At 31.3% G+C, this 12,751-nt stretch overlaps 1 protein-coding gene across 1 annotated transcript in view; it reads left to right on the top strand.

Moving 5' to 3' along the window:
* The window catches only part of LOC107166701 (uncharacterized), an 82,170-nt gene that overhangs the window by 56,899 nt on the left and 12,520 nt on the right, over nt 1-12,751 (top strand). Inside the window, exon 4 of the mRNA XM_015515470.2 lies at nt 4,682-4,835. Within this exon, the coding sequence (XP_015370956.1) occupies nt 4,682-4,835 (154 nt within the window). The remainder of the gene's footprint in view (nt 1-4,681; nt 4,836-12,751) is intronic.

Genomic DNA, 12,751 nt, shown 5'->3' with positions numbered 1-12,751 from the left:
TCCGACATGATTTATTCATAACTACGACGTGTTTAAAATTACAGAAGAGATCTCCTAAAAGGTTGAAATATTACGTCGAATTGTTATAAAATAGAATGTTGTGTAGGTGTACCGCTAAATGGTTGAGAATTTTGAAGCTCTTCATTATATTTTCAAATTTTTATTAATTTGCTGAAGGAAAATAGCATGAGTCTTATAAATACATTTGACATAGTATACTTACAGTATAAATAGACAGGTACCAATTATATCATTCTATAATATTATAGTTAATACTTTTTTTTTCCATTCAACCATAAATTGCTATTTATATATTTTTACTACCTACGTACAATATTTATTTCAGTAAATTATTTAACGATATCGGAAATAGTTGTTTGTAGACTATATATATATATATAGTTTTCCCCCCCACTCGTAAACCGTCTGCTAGAAGAAAAAAATGTAACCTGCGATGACTGACAAATCAATAATTAGTGTCTCATCGTTTTCACACCCAGTGGTTATCTATATACCTCGACAATATTATATGTATAGATAAATTCAATATTCCATGGTTTTCATAAAATACAAATAGAAATGGATAGTAAGTTGATCTCGTCTATACATAACCATATGGACTAGGAAACACAGGGAACTGTTGGAATTAATTTGTAATTTTTGAAATTTTGATAGAACACATATTTCATATTAAATAATAATATCTTATAGGAGCCGTATTTAGTACAGGGGCCCAAAATGTTATGCGGGGGAGGGGCTGATTTGACCGTACTCGATTGAGGTACTGGACACAAGATACTGATTAGGACGTAATGAATTATATTAATAAAAATATGTACGTGCGTCATCATCGCCAGTAAAATATTTTTTTTCCCGCGACAAATTAATATATATATATATATATTTCTACCAATCGTTTAGTTTTTCTGCAGCATTAAAAAAAAAAAAAAAAAAAAATGATTTGTCACGGTTCGGATGAGATAAGTCGTGGTGGTTACTGCGGGAACGAGAGGGGGGCGTATCAGGGTATAAAAACGGGCTCTTTATTACGGGTATACGTTTTTTTCGTCTTCTCCTTTTCGCATTGGGCATCACATATTTTGACACACTTAAAACGGTACAGTTATGTCGACAGTCGCTTCCGATCTAACCTTGATAAATTAATTCGTTAACCGCGCGTGTTAAGTGTGTTTTTTACGTCCCGGGAGTACGTGAGTGGCTCGGTTTCCATTTTTTTTTTTTTTTTTAAACTTTTAGATTCTGAGCAGAGCGAGAAATGTATTGATTTTACCATGATGTGTGTGTGTGTGTGTTTTTTTTTGTGTCTGTCATCACGTTTTGGGGCACTAAAAGTGCTTCCATTTTCGACTTCAGTACCTCGTTCGATCAGAAAGTTAATCTAGTTGGTATTTTGGAGGGGAGGGGGTCGAAATTCTCAATATTTTTTAATAATCGGGATAAAGAAACTAAAAATTATGGGAAAAACGGAATTTTTACGCACAATAAATTTTCGAAAAAATCGATTTTGTTTTTGATGTGACTTTAAAACAAATGACAGTCGATACATGAAATTTTCACCGAATGTTTATGAACTATTTATAGTCATATGTAATTTTCGATTATTATTAGTTTTTATTTAAATTAATATGGATAAAAATGTATTTGTTAGAAAAGCTTAAAAGTTTAATACAAAGCTCCTAACATATTGTTACAATAGCAGTTGAAAAATAAAAGAAATACATAGTCACAATTTTTTTTTTTACAAGCATTCAAAGTTTGAGTTTTGACAAAATACGTAAAAATCGCGAAAATTCGCAAATTATTTTAGGCTAGAAATTCATAAAAAAATTTATTTTTCTAAGATTTGATAATTTTTAATAATCTATAATATATAGACAGATAAACCGTCTCTGCTCACAATCGTTTTTCGTATACAATGATATAATATTATTGGTTTCAAATTTAATTCCATCCATTACAGTAACCCACTATAATTTTAACCTACTGTTCAGCAGAGCGATACCCATGACTTAATCGTTTTTTTGTTTGTTATTTTCATTTCACAGCCAATCGCACGTCATAAAAATATAATTCAATCATCATCATCATCGTCGTCGTCGTCGTCTTCATATCTGTCGAAAACGTGTACATCGTTATTTTCACTCACTTATTAATAAATATAGTAACACGATATTATTATATATATAACGCACGCCTAGATGCACCCAAAACAATTATCTTATTATCTATAATTATATCGATCGTTTCATTTATTACCTGTCATTATATATAATTTTTTTAAGGCCCTCGCAAATACATCATTTTAAAGAAGAATCGATTTACCACATTTGTAAGGAACGCTCTGTTCGACATAGGAGATCGTGTTTTGTTGAAATTTGTTGAGGAATGAAAAAAAAATTAAACGTCATATATTATATATTTGAACGCTAATTTGAATGATTTGAAAGTGGAGACAAACAATCAAAAGTGAAGCCTTTTCCGGGACCCCTGGTCAAAATAAGATATATGAAGATAAATAATTACTACAATCTGGACTTTTTCAATTTAATATTAAAATAACGGAAAACACGTGCTGCGAAATAACGAGACATATATAAAATATCTCATTCTTATATTTTTACGTAGGTATTTGTTTGAGAAATTTAGAGTATCTGATTTTCCTTTATTATTTAGAAAAATGTTGACATATAATGTTTGATTAACATTTCCACTGTTTGCATCTCAAACATTGCTAAATGTAAAAAATGTGAAACTTGAGATTTTGTAATAAATGATTAATAATTAATGTTATATTAGTATGGTTATAAGTTATAACTTATAACTTCACTATTATTGACAAATAAACATTATATCACCCCCTCCCTCCTAAAAAAGGGTTTAAATTACGCACTGTGCGCACAATGTGATTTTAAGGTCTGAGAGACCTCTCCCACCCCTATGATAACGGAAATTAAGAACATACAAGTGGGCCCCACGTTGCAGTATCATCTTATCTTATACCACTGCTGATAGTGTTGGTGATATTACTAATTTATTTAGGAAAATAACTTTGTGTGGGAAAAAACAGAGTCGGATACAACTGTTAGTAGATAAGAAACCATATATTTTCACCACAAATAGTGGGAAATTAGTTTGTCAATATTACTTTTGCAAAAAAAAAAAAAAAAATGCTTACGTTTGGAAAGGATAAAAACGACAAATCTTAAATGATATTAATATCAACCTTTAAGATGTGTATATTATATAAACATTTCTGAAAAGAAAAAAATATTCATCTAGGCGGTGGGCGGAAAGCTGAACGTATTTCTCGGTATCTATGCGTTGTTATTAACCTATGGCCTTTGGATATCATTATACTATTATTATGATATTACCTACCATATTATACGTAATAGTTGATGACCTTAGACACCCGTCGACAAAATATATAACTTTATTTTCCTTTATAGACTATCAATATAATAGGAATAAATTAATATAATGCGAGTTTGAAAACTGTTCAAATGATGGACTCCTACATATATATATATATATATTATGCAAAAGGGGTATGCGCCACACACACACACACACCTGATTGCTGATATAGTATATTTTACACGGAGCGATGGGCTTATAAATTATAATATTATTATTATATTGTTGAATGACGGTAAATTATGCCATTAGTTGATTGTCGAGTATATACGGAGGGTATATATTATTACTATTATTGTAGGCGTCCGCGGTAATCGTTTGAGTGTTTAGACGACCGAGCTGTCCAAGAAAACTGAAGGGTAATAATTTAGTAATTGCAGCGAATGACGTTAATGGAACATGTCCGGATTCTGCGGCGGTGGTCATCTTCCCACAACCGCATAGCTATCATGGCCGTGCATGACATACATATAATATAGTAATATGTATAACGTTATATTATTATTATTATCATATTAATACGCCGCCGCCGCCGCCGAGTATTACCTAACCCAGTTTCCGGTATAACGGTGACGCACGTACATTTACAATAAGATAATATATTTTGTAATCTGCAGCGGCAATAAAAATAATATAATGTCTAATCATAATTAATAGTCGTCAAGACCATCAACGACACTTCGTCGTGGTTGGCTGATCTGCACCACCTAGGCTGCTGCAACTGCGATATGGGTAGACGCGATTGCACTTGCAGTTTGCACTATGCACAAGTTCGTGCCTCCCCTACCTACCCCCCCCCCCAAGACGGTGTTTTAAAAAAATAATTAAAGTTTTTTCGAGTGGTTTTTTTTGTCGTGTGTGTTACGTACCTATATATGCTTGTTTATTATTTAAATTGAGTTCGAAAAACGTTTATTTAACGATATGACTTACGATAATAATGTACAAGATTTTGTTTTTCATAAAAAATTTTACAGCCGAGAGATTGACGAAAATAATAACGTTGTAATACATTTTGAGTAAAAAAATGTTTAATACTCGTATACTTAATTATTATTTAAATGATACGCTATATAAATTACTATTAAAGGGTAGATGACTTTTGGATTGTTTTAAATGTCAATGATGTGTGTGTATTCGTGTGAATTTTGAGTACATTTACACTCGCATTACTACTGATCACTATTTAATTAGATTCACATTTACTTAATTTAATGTGAACTTTTTTTTTGTCGTTTCACAGGTGCTGTTCGTCGGTGATAGTTATGTGCCAGTCACAACTCAGCTCCGGTCCAGACCCATATCGCCGGCCGACTCGCCCGTGCTCGATTGGAGACTGCAAACCGTTGAAAGTTGGGACGGACGGCGGCACGGCAACAACAAGACGCGTGTGCAACGTACGTATTTAATTTCCTCTTATTACTCGATAAAAATATAAATAATGTTTAAAATATGTGACGGGTGAAATATACGTGGTCTACTGGACAATGTGGACGACGAATATAAACCAAATATTTTATAATATCGATCATTAATTTTATTAAAATATTTTAAAGTAATATTACACATATTTTAAAACACTTATAATAATATTCGTAATTATATAATATTTATGGAATAACTAAACAAAAATATAAATACAAAATATATTATGTAGTTATGAGTAATTAGTTCTTAAATAGTAGTAAAATAAAAATTGGTTTATACAACGTGTTTTTAAAATGGCATAGTTTCTCATGAGATTATATTGATTTTAATTTATAACTAAAATAAAACAATAATATGAGTAATATATTATTTTTAAATTTTATAAATATTATTTTATTATGATTATGATTATAACTGTTTTAAAATATTCGTAACATATTAAAATGTAACACATTAATGAACGATACTATAATAATTTATATTCGCTGTTCAAATTGCTCGTTCAAAACCACATTACCCAGTATTCCGCTTTGCCATAACACATTAACACATATCATAGTACAATGTACTATAATTATAATTTTATCACGTCGTGCACTACCGTTGCAGCTATATCAATATAAATATTATAAATATGTAAAGTTACGAAATGAGTTCACTGCACTTCTCGAGTTTCGTTTTAAATCCAACTTAACTATATTGCAGGCATCGTAGGCTTTTTACTTTATTTAAAAAAAAAAAAAAAACTATGTATGAATTCCGTTACTAAATTATCTAAACCTGCACAAAAATAGAGTTTTTAAATTTTAATGTTGGTAATTTTTTTTTTTTTTTAACATTTATTGCATTTATATGACAATTTTTGTTTGAGAATAAAATACTTACAATATATTGTCATTATTAGTTATTACAATAACTATATCAAAGTATATCCAATAATAAAAATGCAAATTATGCATAGGTGTACCTAAATTATTAATGGTGGGTCAGATATAGTGAAAATTCTCAATTACATTTTATGGTAAAAAATCGTACGCATCACATTAACTTATATCGTATTCATACAACATTTTGGTACAAACTTCAAACAAACAACTCTCTTTTTCCTTTTATTAGTCCCCTCCACTCGATCCACTTTCGTTAGGTATCGGAAGTTTGACATTTAATAATGTATAAAATTTAGTTCCAACCGTGTAATCTATCATCCGCAAATCCCAAATCACATATTGCACTTCCAACGCCATTTTTCTCTCATATCCATATGGTGCGAAATTTCTGGGATCATATTGTGATTCGTACGAATGCATTTTTGACGGACATAATATTATAATAATAATAATAATTTTTTTTGGTCGATCTTCGTAAACTTTCAAGATCGTTTTCGTGGACGGAGTTCGTATATAATATTCATAATATAATGATAATGCTGACATCGATTGTCGTAGCATATTATTGTAAAGTTTCGGTAGAAACCTTCCTATCCGATTCAAAACCACTCAAAATGAGCGCGTATCGACCACGTTATTATATAGAAAATACATTTGTGCCAGAATGACGGTACCTGGCCGGACGACCGGACGTCCGCTCGTGACATGACCAGCGCCGTGCAGCTTTTGTTACAGCCACAGCAGTTACAAGACGGCGCACGATTAGGATTTATCCCAATTAGCACATAACGCGGACCAAAGTCACTTTACGACGATAATAATAATAATAATAATATCTGTTTTCGTTTGAGCTCTGTTGCGATTATTATCGTTGTTGTTATTATTATACATCGTATTGTATTACGTCTTGTAGGTACATACGCAGACCTCGGCACAGGTTTTGCTTCCTCCCACTTTGCATGTTATTATGATAATATAATATTGTTATGTTATTATAAAGAGGCCATCGCGATAAACGCGCGTAACATTGAAGCTGACGTCCGTTCCTTAGACTTTATGGCCACTGATCCGACTCGGATAGTAATAATTATCAATTATTTTATTACATATTATAAATGGCTAATAGTTATTATATCGCCAGTGCCTCAGCTGTTGCTGATGCATAATCTCAATAACAGAACGATATGATCACGATAGTGCGAACTTTCACTTGTTTTTCAAACGAGACGTTTGATTATATTATTATTATAATTATTTATTGTTGTTATGTGAATTGATGGCCATGCAATGCCTATTTTGTTCGTCTTCTTTCTTTTTTCTACAGAAAAAGATTAAAATTCTTGCGATAAAACACTTGCGAACAATATTATACATAATATAATTGATACAAGGAGATCTATTGAGCCGGTTGGAAAATATTTTAGGACGATCAAATTTTTTAAAGAGAGTTTCTGGTAGTGCTTTTCTAAATTATTATTATTGTACTTCAAAATTATTAGAATATATAGTTAGGTTCTAAAAAAAAATTATAAACTACAATGGCATATTAAAATGACGTAGAAAAATCATAAACCATCATATGATTAATATTCCCTGTTAATTTGCTTTAATTGAACTGTACAGTGCTTGAATTGAAAAATAAAATTAAACTTTTAAACTTTGAAGAAAACAAATTGTATCCCCTGAAATTATTTAGCTCAGCCCAACTAGACAAGTGTTAAAGTTAGGGCAACTTCCCTAAACATCGATACTAAGACGAATTATAACCATATTATACCCGTATGCCAATAAAAAATAATTAAATCAAACATTTTTCAACGTAATTATTATTGAATTTAATTATCATTCTAATAATTATAATTTTTACTATATAATATATACCTTACGTATGAATTAACTTATATATTCTTAATTATAGATAAATTATAATATATTCCATAACTGTTAATTGCTTTGCAGCATAGTAGTAATATTAATAATTAGTTATAATATAATTCAATTAATATTTAGTAAGTACATATAATGTTATTCAATAAAATGTTGCGAAATAAAAATGTATTTTCTAAAAAGCATGTGCCCCTTTTCCCCACTCGTTTCTTATAACATATTACCTACTACCTACCTCTCCGGCTCTCTATATAAAACACAATAGAGTTCTAAAAATATATTAGAAGAATTCCTTCCGCTTTCCGACCTCTGTCAACATCAATTAAAGTGATTCGAGTGATTCGAGAAGTAATAACATTAATGTGGTGTACCTACGCGTCGTACAATAATGTCTATGGTGGTAGGGTGCAGACAATATATTATTGCGTATTATATGCGCACACGTGCGTGTGTGTGTGTATGTCTTTTTCCTTGTATGGTATTTATATAGTGTTATTAAATTATCAGTGATTAGTGTATGATGATAACTATAATATGTCTACATGGCGTATGTACACGCATTATGCGGCCATTCAATTTTTCCGATTATAATAATAAATTTCATTATTGTGCTCTGGAGGTCGAACCGTAATATTCGTCGTGTCAGCGCGCTTAAACGCTTTGGCGGTTTTAAATATTTTCGTCATTCATGGCAGACATACCACTCCGCACGCTCGCCCGACCCATTGCCAAAAGGAAACAAATGAACCCCTACGGGCCGACTACCGCATTAGACAATCATTAAACAACAACGTTGACGACTTAATACCCGAGTCACGTGCATTAAAAAATAACAACTGCAGTATAATAATGTGATGAAAAAATAAAAATAAACGATTTTTTTTGCCCGTCGCAACCGTACACGCGGTGGATGGTAATAGGCTTATTGTATAAGCACGCGTTTAATTGTGAGGTCGTACGCGAGATGTGATTCTGAGGAGTGAACAAACATTTAAAAAGAATAAAAGATTCGTGTTTACATTGTATATTACTTGCAAATGGAAAAAGAAAAACGTTCTTTTGCTCGTCTCATTAGCCATCTCTGATTTTTTTTTCATTTTAGGGAGATTTTTTATTGTGAATCACGGACATTTATACTATATTTTTTTTTTCTGATTAAAAATTACCTAATATTTTGCATTTGTCTAGATAGTAAGTATATAATTTTACTTACCAATCATCGCAGACTTTTAGTAGCAATAATCGTTAATAATAAGTGTATTATAAAATGTACTACTTCTATTTTTGACTGATATTATGGATTTTATATTACGTGGAAATTGTACATTAATTATTTAGTTGTGTTTTTTGAGCGAATATTTGAAAAATTTTTATTCATGTATAATAACTGCATATTTGATGATTTTTGGAAAATTCCTTGCTTTTTTATTATAATATCTAATATTATTTCATTACAACCAACGGTACGCCTAATTGCGCTGGCCTTACTTGGATTTTGCATAACAGAGCTTGGTTCATTAAATGCATCATCATTTATAAACTTGTCAACTATACAGTCGTAATAAGCCACCAACCTATGGAGACGATTTTTAAAATTAACAACATTAACGTCTACCGGGGGTGGAAACAATGGGTGGTCTACGTGGGTGGGGATGAAGAGTCTAGCAATCCTTGAGTAGCTCATATTATTCTGTGCACACACTACATAATGACAATAATACACACGTAAAGTCGTAAATACTTCAATACTATATAAGTATGGTAAACGTGCAGAGAATGCGAAATTAATAACGATGATGGTGACTGCGCCACTATATTATTATCATTATTATTATTATGTATATTGTAATATTTTATATATTATTGTAGTATTGTATTAATATAATACAACGACGATGACGATAATATATTATATGGTCGAGATGAATATATTTAATTTTCTTGTAAAATTTTCACGGGTCCATGTTTAAATATTTGTGAACCGATTCGTGGTAGAGGTGGTATACAGTTGGCGCATACCTATACATCTATGTATAAAAATAATAAATACACACACACACCTCCGGTGTTTAGAGGGGGGGGGGCGGAGGACGGTGGGCAAACCGTGAAATTCGTACTCGTTATTAAATAGCCCTATTGAAAGAAATTAATGGACCATAAAGTATTATTTTTAAGTCTCCCACGGGGTTCACAACCGCAAATTATTCGTCATCGTCGTCGTCGTCGTCGTCGTCCTGTGTACTCGCGTAATAATAGACAGGAGTACTGTACAAGAACTGTAAAGGACCATTATGATAATATCATATTATTATTATAGACGCACGGGCATGTGTATCCGAATCGACTCGAAGATCGGGAGATATGTCTATAAAGCGATTACGGGATATTTGCATAAAGATTCGCACGACAGTAAGATTATATTGATATGACATGACGATAAGGACCTAACGTATTCGTCCCGAATTTGATCTCAAGTCATCAGAACACTGCGCTGGTACAACAGCCATCACGGTCGTGGAAGTTCATTGACGCAGATTGCATATTTTGTAGTTTGCCTATTTCAGAGATTCTCTAAACTACTGCTGGTGCAATATTTAAATCAGTAAAACTCCTATTGTGAAATCGAAAAACGATAACTTTTTTTAGAATATATAACTTATAATACATCCGTTTTTGAAAATATTTAGTATTTACTTTAAATTCCGTGTATAAACATGATTACGTTAAAATATGAAACCACATGCAGCGACCGGTCAAACAATAATCAAATTGAATATTTTATAATTATATCAATAATCCCTACAATACCTATAATTCCTATGGATATTTTTAAAACGCACAAGTTGAAATGATTGAATAAAAAAGCTTGGGAGAACATTGACCTGTAAATATATCAATAGTTCGTTTATATACCTCTCTATAGTCCGTATATGGGTTTAAAATTTAAAAAAAAGCGTTTAGAAGCTTAAAACATACTGTTTAAATTGTACAAACAGCTGATCGCTTACGCTGTTCACAAGGTACAATATTTTTGCTTAACTACGTTTATTGTGTGGGTTTTTAGATTCGATTTTTGAAAAACTCACAAACAGACGTGCGGCTGGTTCAATTGTTACGCGAGATTGTCGATTACCACTTAACTGTAACGGGAGATGATATGAAACGATGCTGTTATACAGCTATAATATCGTTTTATAGTATAAACAGATAGAGATCCGTTAGGAATTGACATTTTAACTCGATGAAAAAAAATCAATATATATAAATATAAATACATAGATTGCAAGTGGGAACAGCTAGAGCGACGATGACGGCGATAACCGATCGATAATTTTGTAGAAAATTTAATGTAGTTGTGCATCTAAGAACGCTATCATCGGAACTACTTGATAACTATTAAATTATTATAATATGATATATTTTACGGTCTGGTTTTTTTCGCCATCGTTTTGTTCGTCAAAAATTGGCTGATAAGTGGTGTACCCGGTATTGGGTATATCCGCTTGTGCAGGATTACACCAGTGGCTGTAAATTATGAATTTAATTTGCGGCGAAAATGTGCCACGACTTTTCTTAAAACCTTAGCGGCGTCCGAATTAAAAATCGAGACAATAAAAACGGCGCTTCTGTTCATAAAAAAAAAAACGCTTAATAACAGTTCTAAGCATCGGCGTCATTGAAACTATAACAATATTATAATAGTAGGTAGGTTAGGTTATATTCAAACAACATATTATTATTTTCTTACGCGAGCGTCCCGGGTTACCGTTATGGTATATTATTATTTCTTGTGGTATACCACCTGTTGTGCATACCACGATTATGTTGAAAGAAGAAAAACGCCATACATACACATATAGATAATTCCTGGATAAAAAAATAAGATAAAAACTTAAAATAGTATACTGGTAGTTTTGTTAATGCACGCGCGATTTGGTGGGAGAGTTACACTCAACTGGCCGACGATAGAAATTAATATCCAGATTAATACAATATAATTATATAACTTATAAACATAATGTTTCAAAATGATTAATCCGATTTAAATGGGCTATAAATTCGAATAAAATAAATATATTATAAATCGGGTAAATCATTATAAAATAATTATATTCATAAATGCTACAATTAGACGTAATTGTCGTTCCATATTTAAACGCTGGACGGAATAAGGCAAAAATAAAAATCTACGAGATTTTATTGCGTTATTGTATTTATTATTCGATATAGCTTCATATAGTGCATTAGGCGCAGTTATCGAAGTGCATGGGTAATCGGTACATAGAAGGTATGGGAGATATTAACATTTTTCATACTCCCAATTTTACAGATGCCCCAGTTTTGTATTAAAAAATCGGTTATTTGTAGAATTGTGTACATATAACGTTCAATTAATAGGTTACAAGTCAGATAAACCATGGTTGAAATAATATATAATAAAAAATACGTCTACAACACACACTGTTTATTAATAGTTTTAAATTTAATGAATTTTACTTAAGGACCGTTAACATAATTAACTAAAAAACTGCCAATCAAACCTAAACATCATGCATAGATATTATTAAAAATATAAAAATAATTAAATACGTGTATGTTAAAATAAACTGTTGAAGGCTAAATTATTTTTTGTAGTATTAACATTTATATTTTAAATATAACTTTTTAGTTTACTATTGATGCCATTTTTAAATTAAAGGTATTCAAATATGAAAAATAGAGTAAAATCGTTTGTATTCCGCAGTATAATATGGGTAATATAGCATTATTGGTATACGTTCGAACAATCTTATATTCGTTAGGAATATTAAAATTGCTTCTCCAATGTAAAAAAAACCTGCTGTTCTTAAGTGGAGAGTTTATTAACAGAAATTTTCAATCTTAAGTATATTTGAATACAAATTCAAATCAACTACTAAGTTGTAAGCATCGTGTCAATGTTTTTGTAATTACGATATTATATAGAATAATGGTTTCGCGCAATTTAAGACTGAAAACAATCATTTGATACATCACCTGTCCACGGTAGATCGTGCAACCTATCGATCATTTCACTGCATTTCCTCTCGCGCAATCCGTATCACATCACCATTTAATGCGGATGGCTCCGG

This window comes from Diuraphis noxia, unplaced genomic scaffold (genome assembly GCF_037042655.1).
Source record: "Diuraphis noxia isolate RWA-SAM2 unplaced genomic scaffold, SU_Dnox_SAM2 contig0001, whole genome shotgun sequence".
Taxonomy (NCBI): domain Eukaryota; kingdom Metazoa; phylum Arthropoda; class Insecta; order Hemiptera; family Aphididae; genus Diuraphis; species Diuraphis noxia.
Note: the sequence above shows the minus strand (reverse complement) of the source record. Positions and strands in the feature narration are given on the sequence as shown.